Source organism: Sus scrofa, chromosome 15 (genome assembly GCF_054392235.1).
Source record: "Sus scrofa isolate SSC_HxYL_T2T_F1_AM1 chromosome 15, Sscrofa_HxYL_maternal_Yorkshire_Landrace_v2.0, whole genome shotgun sequence".
NCBI classification, from domain to species: domain Eukaryota; kingdom Metazoa; phylum Chordata; class Mammalia; order Artiodactyla; family Suidae; genus Sus; species Sus scrofa.
In genome coordinates, this window is record NC_139397.1 from 92,104,724 (window position 1) to 92,129,218 (window position 24,495).

Genomic DNA, 24,495 nt, shown 5'->3' on the forward strand with positions numbered 1-24,495 from the left:
TATAAAATTTTTCACATTTCAGGAAAGTAGTAGAGTATATGTCCTATATATCAACACCCCAGCAGCATCTTGGGCATTAATAGTTCAGCAAAAGATATGAATATTCAAACTGAGTGAGGTAAATAATGATTATAGGTAGCTTTACCTCTGGTCATGTCAGAGTTTACCACCAAATGAGTTATGAATTTTACAGTTGATGATATTTGCAATTGTGAGCCTGTAATAAATTATCCTTCTAGCAGTCTGCATAAAGCACATTTTTTTCTCCTTAGGAAAACTTATTTCTATTTGATTATAGAATATCAATACAAAAACTTTATTAAATGTTTGATTTATTTTTGAAAATTCAGTTAAATTACTGCATTTCTCCCTTAAGGAGAAGCAAAAGTAGTATTCACTGCAGAAAGCCCACAAAATACAAGGAAGCAGAAGGGGGAAAAATCTTTGAAACCCCTAGGTATTCTCAATGAAATGTTTAAATTTTTATATTTATATATTCCTCAAAAGAAAATTAGGATTATAACATTTATAGCCCTTTTTGAGTTAATAGTAGGTTATCACATATACTTCTTGGGGGGCAGGGAGATGGGGGCACATGTGCAGTGACTTGATATGGGATCTTAGTCCCCAGACCAGGGATTGAACCTAGGCTGTGTGGGTAAAAGTGCCAAATCCTAACCTCTAGACCACCTAGGAACTCTCATCACATGCCCTATTTGTCTTTTTAGGGCTGAACCTGAGGCATATGGAGGTTACCAGGCTAGGGGTCTAATCAGAGCTGTGGCCGCTGCCCTACCTCACAGCCAGAGCAATGCTAGATCCAAGCCACGTCTGCAAACTACACCACAGCTCACGGCAACGCCAGATCCTTAACCCACTGAGCGAGGCCAGGGGTCGAACCTACCGGTCAGATTCATTTCTTCTGAGCCACATCGGGAACTCCACATCACATGCACCTTTAACAGTTGTCTTTTCCCTGTCCACTGGGGATGGACATGAAATAAATATCTTAAGCTTTTCCTTTCACTTTCATCTTGTTCCCAAAGGGAGTTGATACTATTATACATACAGTTAAACTTGAAAATTTTGAGGAAATCAGGGTAACTTTTTTTTTTTTCTTCTTTTTTGGCTGCGCCAAGGCATATGGAGTTCCCAGGCCAGGGATCAGATTGGAGCTGCAGTTGTGATGTAAGCTGCAGCTGTGGCAACACCAGATCCTTAACCCACTGTGCTGGGTCCAGGATCAAACCTGCATCCCAGTGCTCCCAAGATGCTGCCAATTCCCTTGCACCCCACAGCAAGAACTAACATTTTTATCCAAGAGTTTTTTTAGTTGACCATATGACTGTTCATTTCTTTAGATGCATTTTTTCACTCCTGCTGCTCCATTGACTGATAAGATAGCTTTCATAGGTGCAAAATCCTCATTTTACCAGAAAAAAAGCTACTAATGGTAAACTTGTTTGAGACATAAGCAACTTAAAAAAAATAAAGAGGAAAGCTAAAGTGCTGAACGACTAGTATGGAGAAAACTAATATTGTAGGGTTCCATAATTTCCACAAATACTATTTTATTAACTAATATATTCAAGTACTGTAGTGTCTGTCCTTGGGAGATACATTATTAGATATGTTAACTCAGAATGTGGGCAAAATGGGGAGTTCCCATTGTGGTGCAGTGGAAGTGAATCCGAGTAGTATCCATGAGGACATGGGTTTGATCCCTGGCCTCGATCAGTGGGTTAAAGATCTGGTATTGCCGTGAGCTGTGGTGTAGGTCACAGACACGGCTTGGTTCCTGAGTGGCCGTGGCTGTGGCCTAGGCCAGCAGCTACAGCTCCAATTAGACCCCTAGCCTGGGAACCTCCATATGCTGTGGGTAAGGCTCTAAAAAGTCAAAACAAAAACAAAAACAAGTGAGCAAAATAGCTAAAATGAGGGTACAAGGACTCATTTAAAAAATAAATTAGGCTTTTTTTTTTTTTTCTTCTAATGATTTGGTGATTTAGTATTTCAAAAGTATACTTAGGAAATGAATTTTGGGTTGTTTCAAATGTAAGGCATTCTGAAGTTATATGGGGTAATGCCTATTGTAATGTATCTATAATTATATTTAATTGAAGACTTTTTTTTTTAAGGCTGCACTTGTGGCATATGGAACTTCCTGAGCCAGGGATTAATATGAGCTACAGCTGTGACCTACACCACAGCTCTGGAAATGCCAGATCTTTTAACCCACTGCACCAATCCAAGGATTGAATCCATGCCTCCTCAGTGACCCAGGCCACTGCAGTCAGATTCTTAACCCACTGCACCACAGGGGGAGCTCCAGACTTCCATTTTTAAAAAATAATTTTTTATAATGATTTTTATTTTTTCCATTATAGTTGGTTTATAGTGTTCTGTCAATTTTCTACTGTACAGGAAAGTGACCCAGTCACACACACACATATATATACACATACATTCTTTTTCTCACATTATGCTCCAGTATGTTCCATCACAAGTAACTAGATGTAGTTGCCTGTGCTATGCAGCAGGAAAAAATAATTTTTTTCTAATTTTATAGTACTGTTATTATAGAGAATTTAGAGAAGACAGAAAGGATATATAAAGAATGTCTATGATACCACTGTGTAATAGCTGTTGTTAATATTTTGATTTCAGCCTGTTTTCTATATTTTTTCAAAATTTATATATGTGTACATATACACACATACATACACATATGGTTTTATATCCTACCCAGAATTTTCATTTTTAAATGCTTATTTCTGACATACATATATGTTTTAAAGTGAGAACATGTAACTTAATGTCTTTGAACTAATTTCAGTATGTGGCTGCACAGTAGAAGATTGGCAGTTTTCAAAAAATTCTTTTTCTCATTTTTATTTTCCAAGTAATTGGAAAATTTAAAAGATTGTGATTTGTTAGCTAAGCTGTTGACCCAAAAGTTCAAGATAAACTGTATTCTTTTTAGTTTGAAATTATTTTTTTTTTTTTTTTTTTTTTTTTTTTTTTTTTTGTCTTTTGTCTTTTGTTGTTGTTGTTGCTATTTCTTGGGCCGCTCCCGCGGCATATGGAGGTTCCCAGGCTAGGGGTTGAATCGGAGCTGTAGCCACCGGCCTACGCCAGAGCCACAGCAACGCGGGATCCGAGCCGCGTCTGCAACCTACACCACAGCTCACGGCAACGCCGGATCGTTAACCCACTGAGCAAGGGCAGGGACCGAACCCGCAACCTCATGGTTCCTAGTCGGATTCGTTAACCACTGCGCCACGACGGGAACTCCCATAGTTTGAAATTATTGAGGACAGGGCTCTTGGATCATTGCACTTCCGCATCTTTGCCAAATTTTCCGTGAGTATAGGGACTGTTTCTTCCTCATTGCTATAATGCCTGAATAGTGCATGGTGTGTAGTAAGTGTGAACTCAGTAAATATTTGGTTAAGGAATTAATTGCTTTTACCTTCTGAGGAGAATGAGTGAGTTACTTGGGATTTTTTTTTTCCATGCCTTTACTCTGGAGGTAACTACTAAGAAAATAGGTTATTTTCAAGTGTTAATGCTACAATATAATTAGTAATGAAATTGGGTGACAAAGTATAATTAGTCTTAGTTTTTTGTTTTAATATGACTGTATCATATTCTTTTTTTTTTCTTTTGACTTTTTAGGGCGGCACTCGCAGCATATGGAAGTTCCCAAGCCAGAGGTCAAATCAAAGCTACAGCTGCCGGCCTACACCACAGCCACAGCAACACGGGATCTGAACCATGTCTTTGACTACAGCACAGCTCACAGAAATGCCAGATCCTTAACCCACTGAGTGAGGCCAGGGATTGAACCTATGTCCTCATGTATGCTAGTCAGATTGGTTTCCACTGAGCCACAACAGGAACTCCCCGTATCATATTGTAGTCATTATTTGCTCTTAGATCCATAAGTGAAACATATATTCTCCTTTGCAGCCTTCTTGAATTCCGTGATGATATGGTATGTAGATACAAACATGTGCTGTTATTTTGTCTATATATCCCTTTGAATGCCATGAAAAACATCGAACCTGTTGGCATCTTTCAAGTGAATTATCTTAGATGTTTGTAACAATTCTTTGAACTTCATGTTCAGATTGATGGCTGGAAATTTTAACAGCAAAGAGTGCCTACTACATATCAGGTATAGTGTAAGGCACTTTGTGTTATTACTAATGCTCTTACCCAAACCCTGAGAGTTAAGTATTGGTTCTATCTACACATGAAGGCGCTGAAGCCGAAAGAGATAGTTTATCAAGATTCTAAACTAAGTCTGACTGATTACAAGGTTTGTTGTCTCTTATGCTGCCACTGAAGCAGCACTTTCAGACTTTTAGGGTAGTCACCTATGGTAAGAAAGTCAAATTTACTTAATAATCCAGCACAAACATAGATACAAATACATATAAGTATCCCCGTTTTTTTTTTTTTTTTTTTTTTTTTGGCTGCACCCACGGCATGTTGAAGTTCAAGGGCCAGGGACTGAACCTGCACCACAGCAGCAACCCAAGCTGCTGCATTGATAAAGCAGGATCTTAAACCTGCTGAGCCACACTGGAACTCCAGGTATCCCTCAATTTTTAGAAATTCAATTTATGCCATTTTGCTTTTATGAAAGACCTACATCAGTACCTGTTTTTTGCTAATCAAAAGAAATCTATAGAGGATTTTCGATTTTACCAAAAAAAGATGAATACAGGAAAAAAAAGCATTCAATGTGTCTTACAGCCAGCTGTTATAGAGGTGGCAAGCACCCAGAGTAGAGTGGCACTGCCAGTCTCCTTCCCTGAAAACTACATTCAGCATCCCAGCAGAAAGCCACCATAGCTTTGAACTGTGTCTGTGAGCATCTGCGCTATATCTCTATTTTGTGTGTCTGTTTAACAAGATGTATCCTAAAGTAATTACTTCTCCACTTCACACCATTTCAACTTAAGAAAGTCTTCGTAGGATTTCTCTCCTTTCAGATAGTGGGGGAAACTTATAACTGACCCAAAAGTTTTATGAAATAACAGCTTCTCTGCTCTTGTATATAAGAGCTCTGTATTTCATTTTTCCCAGTGTTGACCATAACACACTAAATTTATTGGTTTAGATCTGTAGTTTGAAAAACACTTCACTAAAGGATAGCATGGCTTAGCTAAATTATTTATTGGTAAATTTGCATCAGGATAGCATTTTATAGTGATTGGCTAAGAGTAATGAATAAATGCCTTTGATCTTCCATGGTCTTAAATAAAAATTTTTTTTTATCTTCCCTGATGAAAGTGAAAGTGGCAAGATGGGTGAACTGAGCCCAGTTTTTGTTGAGTATGTCTGTGTCAGCACGACCATCTTTAAAATTTTCCTGTGTAGGGAGTTCCCGTTGTGGTGCAGTGGTTAACGAATTTGATTAGGAACCACGAGGTTGCAGGTTGGATCCCTGGCCTTGCTCAGTGGGTTAAGGATCCAGCGTTGCTGTGAGCTTGTGGTGTAGGTCGCAGACGAGGCTCGGATCCCGTTTTGCTGTGGCTGTGGTGTAAGCTGGCAGCTACAGCTCCAATTAGACCCCTAGCCTGGGAACCTCCATGTGCCGTGGGAGGGACCCTAGAAAAGGCAAAAAGACAAAAAAATAAAATAAAATAAATAAAATTTTCCTGTGTGGACTAGTCTTAGATGTTAGTTTTATAAAGGTCCACATTTTTTCATTTGCAGCCTAACAAGTATTCACTGATTCAACACGTTTATGAGTATATATGCTATATACCAGGTTATTTCTTTGCTCTTGTAGTTTCAGGTTGAGATATGTACGTGAGGGAGAATAAGAAACATACCCCAGTACCATGAGGCCTTCCTTAGCCTTTGGAACTGTTTATAAAAATGAGATCATTTCCTTTCCATGTCATAATTGTTTTCATGTCTAGGATTCTTACATTGTTTCTTTTCCCAATTTGTGGAGGTCTTAGAGGGAAAGAAAGAAACTCTGAACTTAAGTTTTTATAATGAAAACAATTAGTGTTTAACTGTATTTCTGCATATTCATTGGTATATTACAGTGGTTCTCAAACTTAGCCTGGTTGGCTCTCATTTAAGAATTATGTAACAAATTCCAAAACTCACCATGAAACAAAATTGCCGAAATCAGTTTGAGTGTAACAGGCAGTAAATTAAACTTGGGTAGGCAGTGTAATTAGTGCAGAAGTAATGTGAGTTACCAAATTGAAAAGAAAATTTGGCCTCAGACTTAACTCTTTTCTTTTTTGTTTTTAATGGCTGCACCTGTGGCTTATGAATATATCTGGGCCAGAGATTGAATCCAAGCCGCAGCTGTGACCTGCACTGGATCCTTTAACCCACTGCATAGGGCTGGGGATCAAATCTGCACCCCTGCAGCAACCCAAGCTGCTGCAGTCAGATTCTTAGTCCATTGCACCATAGCAGGAACTCCTTTCATTTTTTTTTTTTTTAAATAGCTGAATCTATTCTTGTAAAAAGGGGTTTTTTATTCTGCTTCCCCGCCCCCCATTCTAGCCATCTTTTTGCTTTCAAGTTTACTCTGTAAGTTGGTAGTACCAATTCTGAACTGAGGTGCTTTGCTGTCTTAAAGCACCTACTGTGAATGAAATTGACTAGGAACATATGACCTCAGTCAATTTCAGTCTCCCCAGGAAAAAAACTTCTCATGCCAGGAGTGTGGTGTCCATAGATATACTCCTGGAAAAGTTACTTCTTTCTCTTATCTTTTAAGTTTTTAAGGCTTTTGAAAATGGTGTTGTTTTTTTCATCCCATCAGTATGGATTTTTGTTGTTGTTGCAGTTTTTAGATACAGATTTTTAAAGGGGAAGAAATTCCAAAGTTCAATCAACTTGTTTACACCTGAGGCAACTGAGGCCCAGGGAAGTTCATTGCTGACCTTACAGTCACAGTATGACAGAATATCAGAGCTACAACCAGAAACCTAGCTTTTGATTTCCAGTCAAGTGCTGTTTCTCATATCATTCCATTTTCTTATGTGTGGTGTTTTATATTTATTTTTGGTATTGATTTAGTAGTCAGATATTTTACCTCAGGTACAGGTTGATTAGCAGTTATAATGTATAGAAAACTGTTACATGTAAATAGCTCTTGATTTCTTATTGCATGATCTTAACATCTGGCATCCACATTTCTCAAGTAGACTAAATCTGTGGGCCTTCATTACCCTCATCTAAACTGGATTTTTAAAAAAATTCTAGAATAAATAACACAGTTAATAAATTAGTTTTAACTCAGAGAATCTGTGAGAATATAAATATAATTGAAAATTGAAGTATTTGTTCTTAACCTTGATTGAAAGACTTTAATCAGCATATCGGAAATTGTGGGCTCAGAAAAATGTAATATTTATGAGATCGCAGATAAATGGATCTATGTTAATGATGCCAATACTGCCTAAATAAAATATGAATTTTACATACAAAGAGACAATGTAGAGAGGCAAATTCCCTGTTAAGGTAAATGGTATAATTAAAGTATCACTCCTTTTTTATTTGACCCCCAAATTAGTATTAGATCTGTATTCAAAATATTCCTGATTAAGATTTTCTTTTGTCGAAGATCTAAATTTTTAAGGAAATCCAGGTGACCTTGCATCTTATTCTAGATATGTAAAAAAATAAAAGGATTGGATTCCATTGATACATACATGAATCTTTGTCCTAATAGATAAGATTTTCTTAATATTGATTTTAAAGAGTAAGGTATAAGAAGATGAAATTATGGACAAATTGATTGAAATGAAGTAATTCAAAATGATGTTGATCCAAAAAAGAAAATTATTTTGAAAATATTGAAGGAAAATCATTCATCTCTAACATGTATTTTTAAACTGATGATTAAATCATTTCCCTCTAATAATCTCATTTTGTTTGTGAAGTTATTTGTAAGTTGAATTTTTATAAATTAAGTCATATTTTTATATGCAACACATTTCCTGATGTTTAGAACTCAGTAGGGAGTTGTTTTGTACCATGAGTAATCAGACTACTTTGTAAATTCTTCATAGGTTATTTAACTTCCTTAAAATATAGCACACCAGTATGGTGAAACTAGTTAATAAATTTATAGACAACAAATGTATTTCCGAAAAACATTAAGGCACTAATGATGAGATTTATTTTTCACTTTATATTGGGAATTATGATAAGGGTTCAGGTATTGATGTTTAGGGAGAATTTTCTAGGATCTTGCATATTACCTGTTAAATGTGTTGTAATATTTTAAAATAATTCAGAGTGTACTTTGTCTCATTTCTTAGCTTAGAGGTCTTATGAAGGTAATATGACATACAGATGAGAAAACTTGCTCTGAAGACTCCTTCCCTCAGCTTAACAAAAGCCACCCATTTCACAGATGATTTAACTTTGATTAACCTACTCCATTCTAACAGATTATTCCAACAACTGGAATTTCATTCTTTGGTGTTATTTCTAGGTGCAGCTTAATTTACAGGACCGCTTTTCTTTCCAGCTCACCAAAATACATCACAATCTTGATGTTAACTCAGTAAAAATTCAATGGTTCATTAAACCTAGTCTTAGCATTCATTGGCAAGAGATTTGTCATTTTAAAAGTAACTGCTACTTTTATGCATTCTTTACTGCTCAGTTTATAACCTTAAATTCCCTGTCAGAGAAAGCATGGAGTTAACCACTTAGCATATTGCAATGAATATTCATCAATAAATTGATGTGACATGGCTGTCCCATTTTTCAGTCTTCCTGCTCTGTTGCAGTCTTTTTCAGTTTTAAATATATTATAGTTTATCATGTAATAGTTACTAGCTTAGAAAATCTTTAGAATTGGAAGACTGTATTTTTGGTCATATTAATAGTTTTTTTAGTAGCTAATTCTATTAGTTTTTTATGAGAGAAGAGTATTTGTTTCAGAGGAAAATTCTCTAATCTGATATTACTGATGTTAGGCATTTTTTTTGCCAAATATTTGATATATAAAGATAATCAGATTTATAATAAAAATACTATGTTTTGTACTTTTTAAGAACAGATTTTTTTAATGTTCCTTGAATTTTTATTTAGCTTTATTTTTATGAAGCTTGGGTTTAAGTATCTATCATAGTTTTTAAATCAGTTTTTAATTCATGTAGAGAGGTGTGTACACAAATTCTAAAATAAAATCCTGAAAACAAGTGTTTAAATAGATTATACTCATCATTCACCTACAATTAAAATAGTCTAAATGAGCAAGTAAGCGTGGCAGATGCCGTATAAGTAGGCAGATATAGATCACTGTCTACCATACTTCATCTACATTTTAAATTTTAAAAGGAAAAGATTGTCTATAAGCATGATCTTTTCTGTTAAATATGTAGATTATGAGGTCACTTAGCACTAAAGTACTGACCATATGCATTATGACAGGAATTTGACACCTGTCATTGGAAATGGTACTTAGAAGCCGTATAATGCAACAAAGTTGAGGGAGGAAAATATGATGTGGATGGGAGGCTGTAATTTATAATTCACAGTGCTTAAGAATGACCTATCCAGGGTGACTGAAATTCTCTATCTTTGATTTTAGGATTTACATACAGTGAGCCCTACTGGTAAACAAAATTGATTAGAATAACTGACAGTATTAGCAGAAAATGGAAACATACACATTTTTAGTTTTTTTAGTTGAGATAAATCTTATTATTCTAGAAGTCAATTTTTAAATTAAGGATAATCAAATTATTTTATTACATTACACCAGAAGATGACTTTATGGTAGAATTTTATTGTAATGTTTGAGCAGTGCCATATAGAATTGTTACCAGTTATACTGTTTTCAGATTAATAATCCATTGTATATGAGAATTCATCTAAAAAGAAGTACTGTCTTTCTGTTTCTCTGTGTGATTATTTTGCCCAAAAAAAAAAAGCTTTCATTTTTTTAAGTAGCACAAAAGCTGTAATTGGCATGCTTTGTAAGGAAGTGTCAATGTGCAAGAGAGTGGCGATCACTAAGAATTCTTTTACGTGTTCTTTCCCCTTTGCACCACCGCCTCCTCAGCGGGGTCACTGAGATCACTAGCTTTTCTTGAAATGGCCATTTTCACTGGCAGGTGCATTATACCCTGTATTTTCAGATTGTTTTTCCATTCTGAATGTTTGGCAGGTTGATTGCTCTGGCTGCATTGACGGAGAAAGGGCTGACAAATGCGGTTGGGCTGGCTGAAAAGACAGTGATTACTGTTTTCCTTTGTGGCTGATTGAGGCCCTTGAAAGGAAAAATTTTAACCTTCACCATTTGGTTCAAAAGTATGAGCATATATTGAAATCATTCTTGCCATTTATCCTAGTTCTGTAAACTTGTCAGAACGTAAAAATCGCTCAATTTCAAGTAATGTAGGATTGGCATACGTCATTATCATTTTGATTAAGTTGGAGGTTGTATCATTGTATGCATTATACAGTGTCATTTAAAGCTTTCTTTCCTACAGGTACAGTTATATTTTTATTGCTTATACTCTGGAGTTAGAAAGATTTTCATAGCTCTCCAAACCTAACACTATGTGTGTGGTTTGGCAGCTGGTGTGGCCTACAAGCTGCATTTTGTTTGCAGGGTAAAGGCTTATCTGTAGGCCTCCTGGAGTGCGAGTAATTGCACCAGCTCGCCATTGGGGAGAGACAGGATTGGAAGCAGTCAAGCGGAAGAATGTTATGCCATCCCATTGCCACCTTGTAGCAGAAAGACACAATCCCAGCAGTGCCATCTGGTTGTTGCTATCTAGTCAGCTGGCCTGGCTGCTGGGACCATGACTTGGCAGCTGGTTCCCATCCTTGACCATTCTTTTGTGTATGTCGTATGTATGTGTGTTTTAGGTAATTTTGAACATGGGTCAGGGAAATGACTATAACTAACAAGTAAAGTCCCGTCATTGAATGGGCTCTCATTACTTGAGATGCACTCTGCTGCAGACGCCTGCTGCCTTTTCCTCATAGACTAATGACACATCTGTTTAGGCAATAAAAATAAGCGCTTTCTTCATAAAAATCTATCACAGTATGTAGTGGAAGAAAAGGTAGGCAGAGTTGTCTATTCTGTAATATTCTAAAATACGTATCTAAAGTTATTTCCTGGTTTGGAGGTATAAGAGAAGATTTAGTAATTTTTTAAAAGTCTTATAAACAGTGTATATTATCTCAATATATATTTTTATTCAAGTTAAGAAAACATTAAGTGCTTATTGCCACATCATATAACGGTAGATAATGAGCCTTGCATTTAAAATGACAGAATAGAAAATGTGGTCTCATAGCTATTATCTTTAAAATCTGCCTCTCAAATAGCAACCTGAGAGTTAATGTAAGCCATCTTTATGCCATATGAAGACCCATTAGACACTGATGGTTTCAGATCACAAGTAAGCAGCCAGCTCTATAGGCTATTTTAGACATTTGATTTTCTTCATTTTATAGCATTAATGTGTCAGCATGCTACGTAAAACTGTGTCTGAGTTGCATGTTGTTCTGTCTGGAGTGATAAATGCTTGCAAGCTTTTAGAGATTTCCATGAGGAATTCATCATAGTTGCTTATATATCTTTCAGTTTATGTAGCTACAGAATTTGATGTGACTATTGCTGAGTTACCCCATAGGTATGTATAAAAACCAAGAAGTTCCCTTATAATAATTCTTTCTTTAAAATTGTGATGATAAAATTTATTTTTACTTCGTCTGTCTTATCAGTGGTTCATTTTTGCTTTTAGCTAAAGAGCTGTGATGCTTTCTGAAATATTACTTTGAGCCATCAGTTTCAGAAAAATAATTTAATTTTTTTCAGATGAAGAGGAAGAAGATGATGTAGTGACTCCTAAACCACCTATTGAACCTGAAGAAGAGAAAACTTTAAAGAAAGATGAGGAAAGTGATAGTAAAGGTATCCTAAAGAATTTAACTTTGAAAATTTTATTGATTCCTGTTAATATTGCCTTTATTATTATGTATTAAAGTAGAACAAAATGTTCTAAATCAGAGTCTAATCTGCTTGAAAAAAAAGCAGCATTCATTGATCCAAATTGTAATAGTGAGGTGACATGATTTGAATGGCATAAATCAAACTTCCAAAAAACGTCTGTTTTCTAGCACCCCCTCATGAGCTGACTGAAGAAGAAAAGCAGCAAATCTTGCACTCTGAGGAATTTTTAAGTTTCTTTGACCATTCTACAAGAATTGTAGAAAGAGCTCTTTCTGAGCAGATCAACATATTCTTTGACTACAGTGGAAGAGATTTGGAAGACAAAGAAGGGTAATGTTTAATTGTTAAAATTATGGCTTCTGCATTGTTAAATTACTTTCAGGGCAGGAAGTTATAACACAGGTTTTTTTCTTTTTTTTTTTTTTTGTTTGGCCTCTTTCTGTAGAGAGATTCAAGCAGGTGCTAAACTATCATTAAATCGACAATTTTTTGATGAACGTTGGTCAAAGCATCGAGTTGTTAGTTGTTTGGATTGGTCATCTCAGGTAAATTGTAACAAAATTGGTTGCTGTTAACTCATTTTTTAATTATAATCAGGTAGTTTTAATTTAATTATGGAAACTGTAATTAAATCAATATATTATTTAAAGTAACAATGGATCATGGTTCTAATGTTATAATTATGTACTTAAGAAGAAAGGATTGTAAACACTATATTTAAAACTCAAGATTTTATTTATGCCATAGCCCGGTTTTACTAATTTCAGTTGTTTGCCAAATCCTTTGGATAGAATTACAATACATACTTTAACAAAATGTTTTAATGTTAAACATTTAAAATAAACAGCTGTACTGATTTAACGTTTTACTAACATCCCTGTGAGCATGACTACAGAGATATATTTCTTGAAGTGATAGGAATTTGTATTTTCAGAATAATTTGATAAAGACAGTTAACTAGGAATGTAAAACACTTCTTAATCATGCATAGCATTTTTTGTCCCACTTGATTCTTGCAAACAGTATCCAGAGTTACTTGTGGCTTCCTACAATAACAATGAAGATGCTCCCCATGAGCCTGATGGTGTGGCCCTTGTATGGAATATGAAATACAAAAAAACTACCCCAGAGTACGTCTTTCACTGCCAGGTAAGATGGTCTTTTAGCAGTCCCCCCCAAGTTTAAGAATTCACTAATGACTTTAGACAAGTGCCTTTTTTCTTTTCTTGTCAACATAATGATTTCATTGGATTGGCATTTACTAAACCACCTCATATTTGCAAACAGATGTTAACAGAAAAGTGCAGACTTCTCAGGTCAACGTGATCTGCCTTTTCTAGCTTTTCTGACATCTCTTATGTTTAATCACACCTAAAGTCCTTTGCAGTTGTGATTTTATGTTATTGTGATTGATTGTATGAAAGGAATCTTTTATTAAATGTCTTATCTACGGGGAGTTTCTCAGGAACTTATTTGCTGAATATACAATTAGATGGTTGGCCCACTGAATTACTTATACATAGCCTGAGGAGCTGGAACTAGATAGTTTTAAGTAGAAACATATGTTTGAAGTAGGAAACAGATGCAGATTTTTAAAGTAGATTTAGTGGAAAGTTAGAATTTACAAGCCTTTCTAGTTGTATGTTATAATCTTTTAATTTCATAATTCTGCAAAAAACACGTAACAGAATCAAAACTAGCATAGACTGTAATTGTCAGATTACTGTCAGCAGCTAATGCAGAGCCAAGTTATCTTTTGATTTAATACTGTAATCAAATCAGTTTTTTGCTTTCTTCAATAAATTACTTCAACATTTATGTAAACAGTTGTTACATTTGACTTTTAAGCAAAACTATTCTCAAGCTGTATTTTTATATTTTAAAATGAAATGAAATTTTTGCGTACTTACTGGTTTTTATAATTTCTGATAGTTTACAATAAAGGGGAAAATGTTTAGATTTATTTTTTTAACTTGTCACACTTCTTCCTTCCATTTGAACCTTATATATAAAAAATCTTGCTTACTTGCAGTCAGCTGTTATGTCTGCTACATTTGCAAAATTTCATCCAAATCTAGTTGTTGGTGGTACATATTCAGGCCAAATTGTGCTGTGGGATAACCGTAGCAATAAAAGAACTCCAGTGCAAAGAACTCCACTGTCAGCTGCAGCACACACAGTAAGTAAAGAGGCTATTTCCATTAGATTGACTCCTTCACCATTAAATACTTAGTAGTGTCCCTCAGAGTAGTCTTAAAATGTGTTTCCTTTGATGTATGAATTCATCATTTAGCCACCAAGAATGAAGGCTGCTTGTTTTTTTTTTTTTTTTGTTTGTTTGTTTTTGAAAACTCTTTTATTAGAAACTTATCCCTTCTGAGATAATCTTTTGTTAGTCAACAGAATAGCATCAAACGTCACATTGAAAATACTCTCAAGATATGAGACTGTTTGGATATGAAACAGAATACCTCTGATTATCCAGTAAAAATTGTTTCTTTTTTTTTGGCAAAATAATCACAGAAAATGTTCTTTAATATCTCCTTTTTTAGCATCCTGTATATTGTGTAAATGTTGTTGGAACACAGAATGCTCACAATCTGATTAGTATCTCTACTGATGGAAAAATTTGTTCATGGAGTCTGGACATGCTTTCCCATCCACAGGTAGGTTAAAGTTGGAAAACTGAAATTTTGAGACAAATACTGATTTTTTTTTTTTAGTCTATATAAACCCCAGCTTATGTTTTTATAAATGTTCTCTAATAGTATTATGGTAATAGTCTATAATCCTAAACATGTATTAAATATAGTTTGTGGTGTATACACTGGTTTTTTTTTTTGTCTGTGCCCACAGCAAGTGGAAGTTTTCAGGCCAGTAATCAAACTGTACCACAGCAGCAACACAAGCTGCTGCAGTTACATCACCAAATCCTTAACCTGCTGCACCACAAGGGAACTCCCTCTGTACTTTATTTTCAAACTGGCTTCATCAAACTAAACTTATGTTAAGTAGTATAGTAAAAGAATTGTTTATTAACAATTAATACTAGAAGTTTTTCTTTAAAAGATTAAAATTACATGTTTACAAAATAATCTCAATTTTTCCTGTGTAGGATAGCATGGAATTGGTTCATAAACAATCAAAGGCAGTAGCTGTGACATCTATGTCCTTCCCTGTTGGAGATGTCAACAACTTTGTTGTTGGGAGTGAAGAAGGTTCTGTGTACACAGCGTGTCGCCACGGCAGGTAAGCCTAAACTGGAGTTTGCAGTTATTTAGAATTCCTCCTTGAATAATCTTATTAAAACAAATTGCCACTTGTTCAAGTAGAAATCTGTCCTAGAGCTACTCATTATTTGTGACAAATTATTTACGATAAGTATATAAAATTAAAATAAGTAGTTTTAAAAATAAAAGGTTATTGGAGTTCCCGTCGTGGCTCAGTGGTTAACAAATCCGACTAGGAACCATGAGGTTGCGGGTTCGATCCCTGCCCTTGCTCAGTGGGTTAAGGATCTGGTGTTGCCGTGAGCTGTGGTGTAGGTGGCAGACGCAGCTCGAATCCCACATTGCTGTGGCTCTGGCATAGGACGGCAGCTGTAACTCCAATCCAACCCCTGCTGAGGGTGTGGCCCTAGAAAAGGCAAAAAGACAAAAATAAATAAATAAAATAAAAGGTTGTTTTGGATCATAATATGTTTAGGATTTTGAGGGTTACAGTGTGTTTTGATTTTTGTATATGTGGACATGCTCACAGAAGTTAATGGTAGGAAGTAGCACTCAGCAATTACAAATACAAAATGCACATGCCACATACTGACCTTTAAATTTATAAATAAGATTTTCAGCTGTTTTCCCATTTCGATTTATTTGGACTTTGAGCCTTAGTTCAGTCCTCCTGATAATTGTACAGTAATGTCACGTACACATTTTAAATTGGCTAGTATTTCTCCTGCTGTTCAATCTGTTTTGAAATTGTCTAGCTGTACCTTATCAATTGCTTCCTTAAAAAAAAAAAAATTGAGTTTTCAGATTTTGTCTCAAATACAGATCACCTTCACTTCAAAGCCTTTGATTTAAAAGTAGCCCAGATTGTGTCTCTTACTTGTAGCTTCCCTTTGTCTCTATTCCACCACCTCAGAACCTCAGATATTGGGCTTTGAGGTCTTTCATCAATAGCATGATGTTTATGGTTCCAAAATGTACTTACTGCTTTAGTAGTGTTTATCAAATCTGGAGTAATACTCAACATAATTATTCTGATGTGTTATGAGCACAGAGGTTGTTGAAATTATGTCAAAGTATAGTAAATAAACGTGTAATAACATTTATAAGTGATCTACTTAAGAGATTTTCCTGTTTCACTCTTCTGAAACAGCAAAGCTGGAATCAGTGAGATGTTTGAAGGACATCAAGGACCAATTACTGGCATCCATTGTCATGCAGCTGTTGGAGCAGTGGACTTCTCACATCTTTTTGTCACTTCATCATTTGACTGGACAGTAAAACTTTGGACAACTAAGGTATCCCAAAACAGATGTCTGATCATGTGCTCAGGTTTCTGACACAAGGTGGTGCTCTAATACTACATAAGAAAGACGAAACGCCTTCTAATGGCATAGAATGATTTACTGATAGAGCATATCTAATAAGTTACATAGAGCGTGAGGGAGCAACTAGATGTTGAAGTTTTCTTAAAAGTAGGCTGACAGGTATGGTAACCCCACACATAACCAAGACCAGTCTTCCCAACACTTTAGGCTTTTCAAGCACAGAACTGCTTACCCTGAACTGAGTTGGGGAAGAAGCCCCTGAAGATCTCCCAGGGCAGCAGTCATGTAGCTGCCATACAGCCCAGTGCAAAAGCCGTGCATTTGGTCTTTGGAGGGCTTTTAGAGGCTGTTCAGATCACAGTGACCCACAGAGCTGATGGACACTGGAGAAAAGACAAAAACTGATGTATATTAAGTCTTATACATTAAGGCTATATACATCATAAACTTGAATTAAGAAAGTATTGTGTAAATCTATATAAATATATATAGATGCATATAAATTTTTTGCTGTCCACAATACATAATTTAAATTGTTTGGGCTTCAATAAATGTCAAGAAAGCCATTTATGTTATAAAGTGCTTCCTGATCCTCCAGCAATTCCAGGTAAGTGTGACGATGCCCTGCCTCATTGATAGTCTCAAGGCAAATCCAGTTAGAGAATGTTTCTTCCTGTGATAGACCTTGTAGTTTCCTATGACCCCATCTAAAAAATGAAAGTGCCTTGACTGCTGTATGGCTTTTCTGCAGTATTACATTGTTGCTGGCAAAGCTGTATACTTGGAATATCAGATTCTATTTAAGTTAAATTTTAAGCTCTTTTTTTTTAATGTTTCCATCTGCCTTATTCTAACTTTTTTTTTGATTCTTCAGTTTCTTTGAGAAAACTTGGTGCTCTTAAGAGATATTCGTCATTATTACAGTGGAACTCATATATATATATATATATATATATATATATATATATATATATATATATATTTTAATCAAATGCTGGCCTCAGAAATCAGGGATGAACTCAGTATTCACTCGTGTCCTTTCTTTTTTTTTTTTTTTTTTTTTGTCTTTTTGTCCTTTTAGGGCCACACCAGTGGCATATGGAGGTTCCCAGGCTAGGGGTCTAATCAGAGCTATAGTCGCTGGCCTACACCACAGACACAGCAACGCCAGATCTGAGCTGCGTCTGCAACCTACACCACATCTCATGGCAACGCCAGATCCTTAACCCACTGAGTGAGGCCAGGGATCGAACCCGCAGCCTCATGGTTCCTAGCCGGACTTGTTTCCGCTTCGCCATGACAGGAACTCCAACTCATGTCCTTCTCGATGCCTTTTTTTTAGTCTAATAGGAAGTGAGTTAGAAAACTTTGCCTCTTAAAATTGAGCATTTTCAGGTTTGGGGTTAATTAGCAGGCATAAAAATAGCACTTAAGTCTAATGAAGGAAACATATTTAAAAAGTGCCTGACACCGTGTTTAGCATGATAAGCGCTTAATGTTCATTCACTTCCTCCTTTTCCCTTCATGGGGATCAGACAGCGCCTGAATGCATTTAGCCATTCATCTATTTTCTTGCCTGGACTATTCTTGAATTTCTGTTCTTTGAGATTTATTCAGTGGAAAAAAGTAGAGAGGTAGAAGATCCTCACAACCACAAGCAAAGAAATATATGTAATGCAGCTAGTAAAACCAAAGCAAGACACAGAATTGGAAGCCAACGATTCTCTCTAGGCTGCAGGCAGCCATCTAAGTGGCTAGATTTCTGGATATGCTTTCACCTTAGTAATCCTTTGCATAGACACAGGAGACTTTACATCTTTCTTAGATTGTTGGTCAGCTTCCTTTTTTGGCAATTGAATCTTTTATCTATTTGTAGATTTATTATTATTTTTAATATCTCAGGGCTTTGCTTGCCATCCTTCTTTTATCTTTAAATTTGAGGCTTCCATTCTTATATATATATTACCAAATAGGATTGAAAAATGAAGACTTCATCTTGCCTAAACAAGAACAGAATTTATATCTGTGATAGCACACTAATTGATGCTTGCTTTTGTGGTACTACACAGCTGGTTGATTAGTGGTTGATATTTTTTGTTCTTGTATTTTGCTGTATTTCAACATAGAACTGCCTGCTGAATAAGAATGACAGGCAGGCATATCTCTTTGCTAATTGAACTAGGCATTGCTTCCTTTCGTGAGCTTCATATAGAAGACCCATTTATTCACTCAACCAAGATACAGAGCTCTCCACTCCTTCTAAGACACATGCATACCTCTCCAATGTTAGTGGCCAGCTGGGTGTTTTTGTACATGCCCAAGGCCTCTGTAAAACTTGATCAGAAAAGATACCTTTTATTCTAACTTTTCTTCTTACAAATAGATATACTATCAAGAATGAAACAGCAACAGTCCACCGATAAATATTTTTTTTATTTAGCCGTATTTTGGCTCCCAGTGTCATTGTTTTGATCTTGGATTTATACTTTATAGTAATTCAGTTGCTGGTATTCATTTCTAACCTGAAAATTTGGTAGAGCCTCTGTGTTCTCCAACACAGTGGTAATGAGTAATAGGAAAGGTTTTAAAATAATCTCTTTTTAAAATTTTTTTTTAATTTCACTGGAGTATAGTTGACTTACAGTGTTGTATTGAAAAACAATCTCTTCTTAAAAACATTGTTCCAATTAGATTTTAAGCTTTTAAAACCAATATCTTTACATTCATTAATTTAACAGACTTTAAGTATTTTTCTCTGCCTCTACTTTTTAAGTGTTTTCTGCCTCTAGGAATTGAGCCCTCACAAACTAGACAAATGAATCATTAGGTATTGCTGTTATCTTTAAGATCTCCCTCTGCCAAAATAGTGAAACAAGATTATTTCTTTTTCTCCCTTTCTGTAAGTCCTCTAAAAAAGTTGCTGAAAAAATCTCAGTATGGTTCTGCCTCAAATTTAAAGTAATCTACTTCTATTGTCTGCTTCTAATTTTTGCCTAGTCAGCAATTTATAATGCAGTGATAGAGTTCTGGATCATCAAATTGTTTTCATTAATTTTCTCTTTTTGTTTGTCTTTTTAGGGCTGCACCTGCAGAATATGGAGGTTCCCAGGACAGGGGTCGAATTGGAGCCATAGCCAGCCTATACCACAGCCATAACAATGCCAGATCCGAGCCATGTCTGAAACCTACACTACACCTCATGGCAACGCTGGATCCTTAACCCACTGAGCAAGGCCAGGGATCGAACCTGTGTCCTTATGGATGCCAGTCAGATTTGTTAACCGCTGAGCCGCAGTGGGAACGCCTTAATATATTTCTTAGAATAGGTAGTTCTCAGACTCTAGTAGTCCATATACACCTTAAAAGTTTTTCACAATCTCCGATGTCTTAAATTTCCTTATTTGCACAGCTTTATTCTATTTAACTCTTAGAGAATACCAGCATCACAACAGGGTTAAAGAGATTTTACTGTATGCTTATACTAGCAACTGTGCAGATCTTAGACTAATTAAAATGAAAAAAAAATGCTTTGAAGTTTGGATGTCTCTTGGGAAATGCTGACTGACCATTAAGACTGAATCCTCCATGGCAGCATTTACCCTGGTAACTTACTGGCCAGTGTCTGGCATGTCCTTTGCATATTCAGAATTCAGTTTTGTCAGTCTACTTGAGTTGATTAACCAGGGAGTGCTGACTGGAACTCACAGGCCTCCAAGACACTGATACTTTGGAGAAGGTCAATTTATTAATTTACAATGAGAAACAACTGCCAGAGGGCCTAGATACTCATGCTTGCCTGACCAGCTCATTGTTTCCCTGTAGACAACCCACATGGGAAGCCAAATTATAATCAGAAGGTTGCTCGGTGAGCAAGGAATTGGAACAAAAGAAGTTTTCTAATTTGAATGTTTAATGGCATCAAGGAAAGATATCCTGATTCATTCATCTTCACATAGAGATAACCTTGCCATGGGTGGTAGTCCTCAGAATCCATTGCCTGAGATTCTCTCTTCTGAACAGTACTTGAATTGGGCACTGTCTTCATTTTTCTTGTAAGACTGCTTCTTTATATTTCTATTGCCTTTTTTGTTTGTTTTTTTTCCTTTTGTTTTTTTGAGGGCTACACCTGGGGCATATGGAGTTTCCCAGGCTAGGGGTCTAATCGGAGCAGTAGCCGCCGGCCTACACCACAGCCACAGCAACACCAGATCCAAGCCACGTCTGCAACCTATACCACAGCTCACAGCAATGCCAGATCCTTAACCCACAGACCGAGGCCAGGGATCAAACCCACAACCTCATGGCTCCTAGTCGGATTTGTTTCCACTGAGCCATGACGGGAACTTCTATATTTCTATTGCTTTTAATAGATACATTCCTTCTCAGAAAGTTAATATTTTCTGTCAGGTTATATAGGAAGGTATTTCTGAGCTTGAAATCTTTTTTTTTTTTTTGGCCCAGCAGGCCACAGCAGCTGCAACACCAGGTCCTTAACCAATAGACCACCAGGAAACCCCTGGAATAATTTTTTTAATCTGTTTTGGCCACACCTGTAGCATATGGAGATTCCCAGCCTAGGGGTCAAATCAGAGCTGTAGCTGCTGGCCCTTGCCATAGCCACAGCAACTCAGGATCCAAGCTGCGTCTGTGACCTACAGCACAGCTCACAGCAATGCCAGATCCTTACTCCGCTGAGCCATTTTTTTTCTCTTCTTTTTGGAGCTGCACCTGGGGCATATGAAAGTCCCCCAGCTAGGGGTCGAATTGGAGCTGCAGTTGCCAGCCTACGCCACAGTGACAACATCTGAGCTGCATCTGTGACCTACACCACAGCTCGTGGCAGCGCCAGATCCTTAACCCACTGAGTGAGGCCAGGGGTCAAATCTGCATCCTCATAGACACTATGTCGAGTTCTTAACACACTGAGCACAGTAGGAACTCCTGGAATCATTTCTTTGTAATGAGAATCTGTTTATTTCTGTTCTCATCCAATTGAGGTCATAATTATTTCCCAGTTCACTGGAAAGCACCTCACTGTTACGTTCATGAATTTATTGTAGAGACTCTTTTGGTTGTTAATCTAGAACTCCTCAATTTCCTCAGAAAAATACAGAATTACTGTATTAGTTTCCTGGGGCTGCCATAACAAATTGCCACAAACTGGGTAATTTACAACAACAGAAATTTATGCTCTCACAGGAGGCTGGATATCTGAAATCAAGGTGTTGGCAAGGTTGGCTACTTTTGGAGACTCTGAGGGCGAATCTGTTCCTCTTCCTGTAGCTCTTTCCTCGTTGCTGATGGTTGCTGACAGTCTTGGTGCTTTTTGGCTTCCAGCTGCATCCCTCCAGTCTCTGCTTCTGTCGTCACGTGGTACTCTCCCTCTTGGTCTCAGTCCAAATTCTTCTCATCTTTTAAGACAGCAGTCATGCTAGACTTAGGGCCTATTCTAAGTGGTATAACCTCAGCTTAATTTAATTACATCTGCAAAGACCCTTTTCCCAATATTGTCACATTTACAGGTTCCAGATGGGCTTGAATTTGGTGGAAGGGTTGAGGAGGGGCAGACACTGGATAATTGTAAAGAACCCAGAAAAAAATATGGCTTGTCCCTCAACCACACAGTGTATTTTCACCACTGTACTAGAATGAGCTACCTTTGATTATTCAAATGCTGTCTGTCATTCAAAGAAGCCCTTTGTTTTGATTCATTTTTTTTGGCAGGTATGTTTGCAACGCTTTCATTTGTAAGAATTTTATTTTATTTATTTTTTTGCTAGTTAGGGGTGCACCCGCAGCACATGGAGGTTCTCAGCCTAGCGGTTGAATTGGAGCTACAGCTGCCAGCCAACACCACAGCCACAGCAATGCAGGATCTGAGCCACGTCTGCGACCTATACCACAGCTCACGGCAACATCAGATCCTTAAACCTGCTAAGTGAGGCCAGAGATTGAACCTGCAACCTCGTGGTTCCTAGTCAGATTTGTTTCCGTTGCGCTACGATGGGAACTCCTTTTTGTAAGGATTTTAGAGCTGCACTGACCTTTAGATGGCACCTAGTTTGGTAGTTCTCAGTTTGGGTCACATTAGAATCACTGCAGCAGTTATTAAAACTTAGTGCTTACTTGGCATCCCAGACTGATTAAATCAGAATACCTAAGGAGACCTAGGTAACAACATGATTTTGAAAATACCTCCAAGGTTAGGGGGACTGCAAATAAAGGTTCAGAATCACTAATACGGAGTTCCCGTCGTGGCGCAGTGGTTAACGAATCCGACTAGGAACCATGAGGTTGCGGGTTCGGTCCCTGCCCTTGCTCAGTGGGTTAACGATCCGGCGTTGCCGTGAGCTGTGGTGTAGGTTGCAGACGCGGCTCGGATCCCATGTTGCTGAGGCTCTGGCGTAGGCCGGTTGCTACAGCTCCGATTCAACCCCTAGCCTGGGAACCTCCATATGCCGCGGGAGCGGCCCAAGAAATAGCAACAACAACAACGACAAAAGACAAAAAAAAAAAAAAAAAAAAAAAGAATCACTAATACAAAACCTTTTTTTATAAGTAAGGAAATAGGGGCCCAAAACAATAAAGTGACTTTTCTAAAGCCTTTAAGCTAAATTATTGGTAGCCCTGAGATAACAGTCTAGATCGTCAGAGTTCCCGTCTTAGCTCAGTGGTTGACAAACCTGACTAGCATCCATGAGGATGCAGGTTTGATCCCTGACCTCGCTTAGTGGGTTAAGGATCTGGCGTTGCTGTGAGCTGTGGTGTAGATTGCAGGCGCTGCTCAGATCCCGAGTTGCTGTGGCTGTGGCTTAGGCTGACAGCTACAGCTCCCAGTGGACCCTTAGCCTGGGAACCTCCATATGCTGCAGGTACACCCCTAAAAAACAAAAAGACCAAAAAAAAAAGTCCAGATCATGTGATCATGTGCCCCTCTCCAACTTTTTCCCACTTCCTTTCTGCTATTTAGACAGAAGTTCTCTTCAAGTTAAGAAAAATACTACTATTAAAAAGTTTTAGGACTTCCCATGTGGCTCACAGCATGGCTGCTCAGCATTCCTTCTGCAGTGGCTGTGGCTTGACCTCTGGCTTGGGGACTTCCATGTGCAGCAGGTGCGGCCACAAAAAAAAAAAAAGCACTTTAAATGATCCCTTTGGGATTTTAACATGACGCGTCATATATAAAATTAATATGGGAGTTCCCGTGTCGTCTCATGGGTTAAGGATCTGTCATTGACACTGCTTTGGCACAGGTTTGAACCCTGGCCCAGGAACTTTCATATTTTGTGGACATAGCCAAAAAAATTTAATATATTATGAAACAATGTTTAGTATTGTATGTATGCTTCTTTCTCTTTGAGGAAGAAAAATTGTTACTCCTTGGATAGTATGTTTATTAAACTTGGAAAAAAATTACAAAAGGTTTCTAATCACATTTTTAAAATTTGGGAGCATGAACATGTTACTATTTATTGTATTTTTATTTTTAATATAATCTTTTACCCAGATAGAATACATTCTGCTTTTTTCTCTGGCTGCATGATGCATAGTCCACTGAATCGATGAAACATTTAATAATTTCCTGAGATATTTATCAGTCTTTTTCATTTTAAATATAATTTTATGTAAGTTTTAATGTGTATCATTTTTCATATTTTATAAAGAAACAGTCATTATATACGTATTTTGTATCTGGCATCTTTTGTTCAACATTATATTTGTGAGGGTCATATTGTTGAATATAGTTATAGATTGTTCAGTCTCTCAGCTGTACACTATCCCTTTATATAAATATACCATAATGTGTTTATCCATTCTGATGCTGACTGCTGTTGAAGAAGAAACCAGGTTCATTGTCCTGTTAGTTTCCCACAGTGTGGATTTTGCATTTTTATGGTATGTTCGTACTATTTATTATATATAGTCGTAGATCGTTTCTAATTCTGTAAAGAGACACTTAGCT

General features: G+C 36.9%; 1 protein-coding gene across 20 annotated transcripts in view; it reads left to right on the forward strand.

Moving 5' to 3' along the window:
* DYNC1I2 (dynein cytoplasmic 1 intermediate chain 2) overlaps positions 1 to 24,495 on the forward strand; it is a 56,601-nt gene that overhangs the window by 25,389 nt on the left and 6,717 nt on the right. For all 20 annotated transcript variants that reach the window (XM_084997971.1, XM_084997973.1, XM_084997966.1 and 17 more), the window contains 8 exons: positions 11,843 to 11,938; positions 12,145 to 12,307; positions 12,423 to 12,522; positions 13,001 to 13,126; positions 14,010 to 14,156; positions 14,530 to 14,643; positions 15,093 to 15,226; positions 16,358 to 16,502. In XM_084997971.1, coding sequence (XP_084854097.1) covers positions 11,843 to 11,938; positions 12,145 to 12,307; positions 12,423 to 12,522; positions 13,001 to 13,126; positions 14,010 to 14,156; positions 14,530 to 14,643; positions 15,093 to 15,226; positions 16,358 to 16,502 — 1,025 coding nt within the window. The remainder of the gene's footprint in view (positions 1 to 11,842; positions 11,939 to 12,144; positions 12,308 to 12,422; positions 12,523 to 13,000; positions 13,127 to 14,009; positions 14,157 to 14,529; positions 14,644 to 15,092; positions 15,227 to 16,357; positions 16,503 to 24,495) is intronic.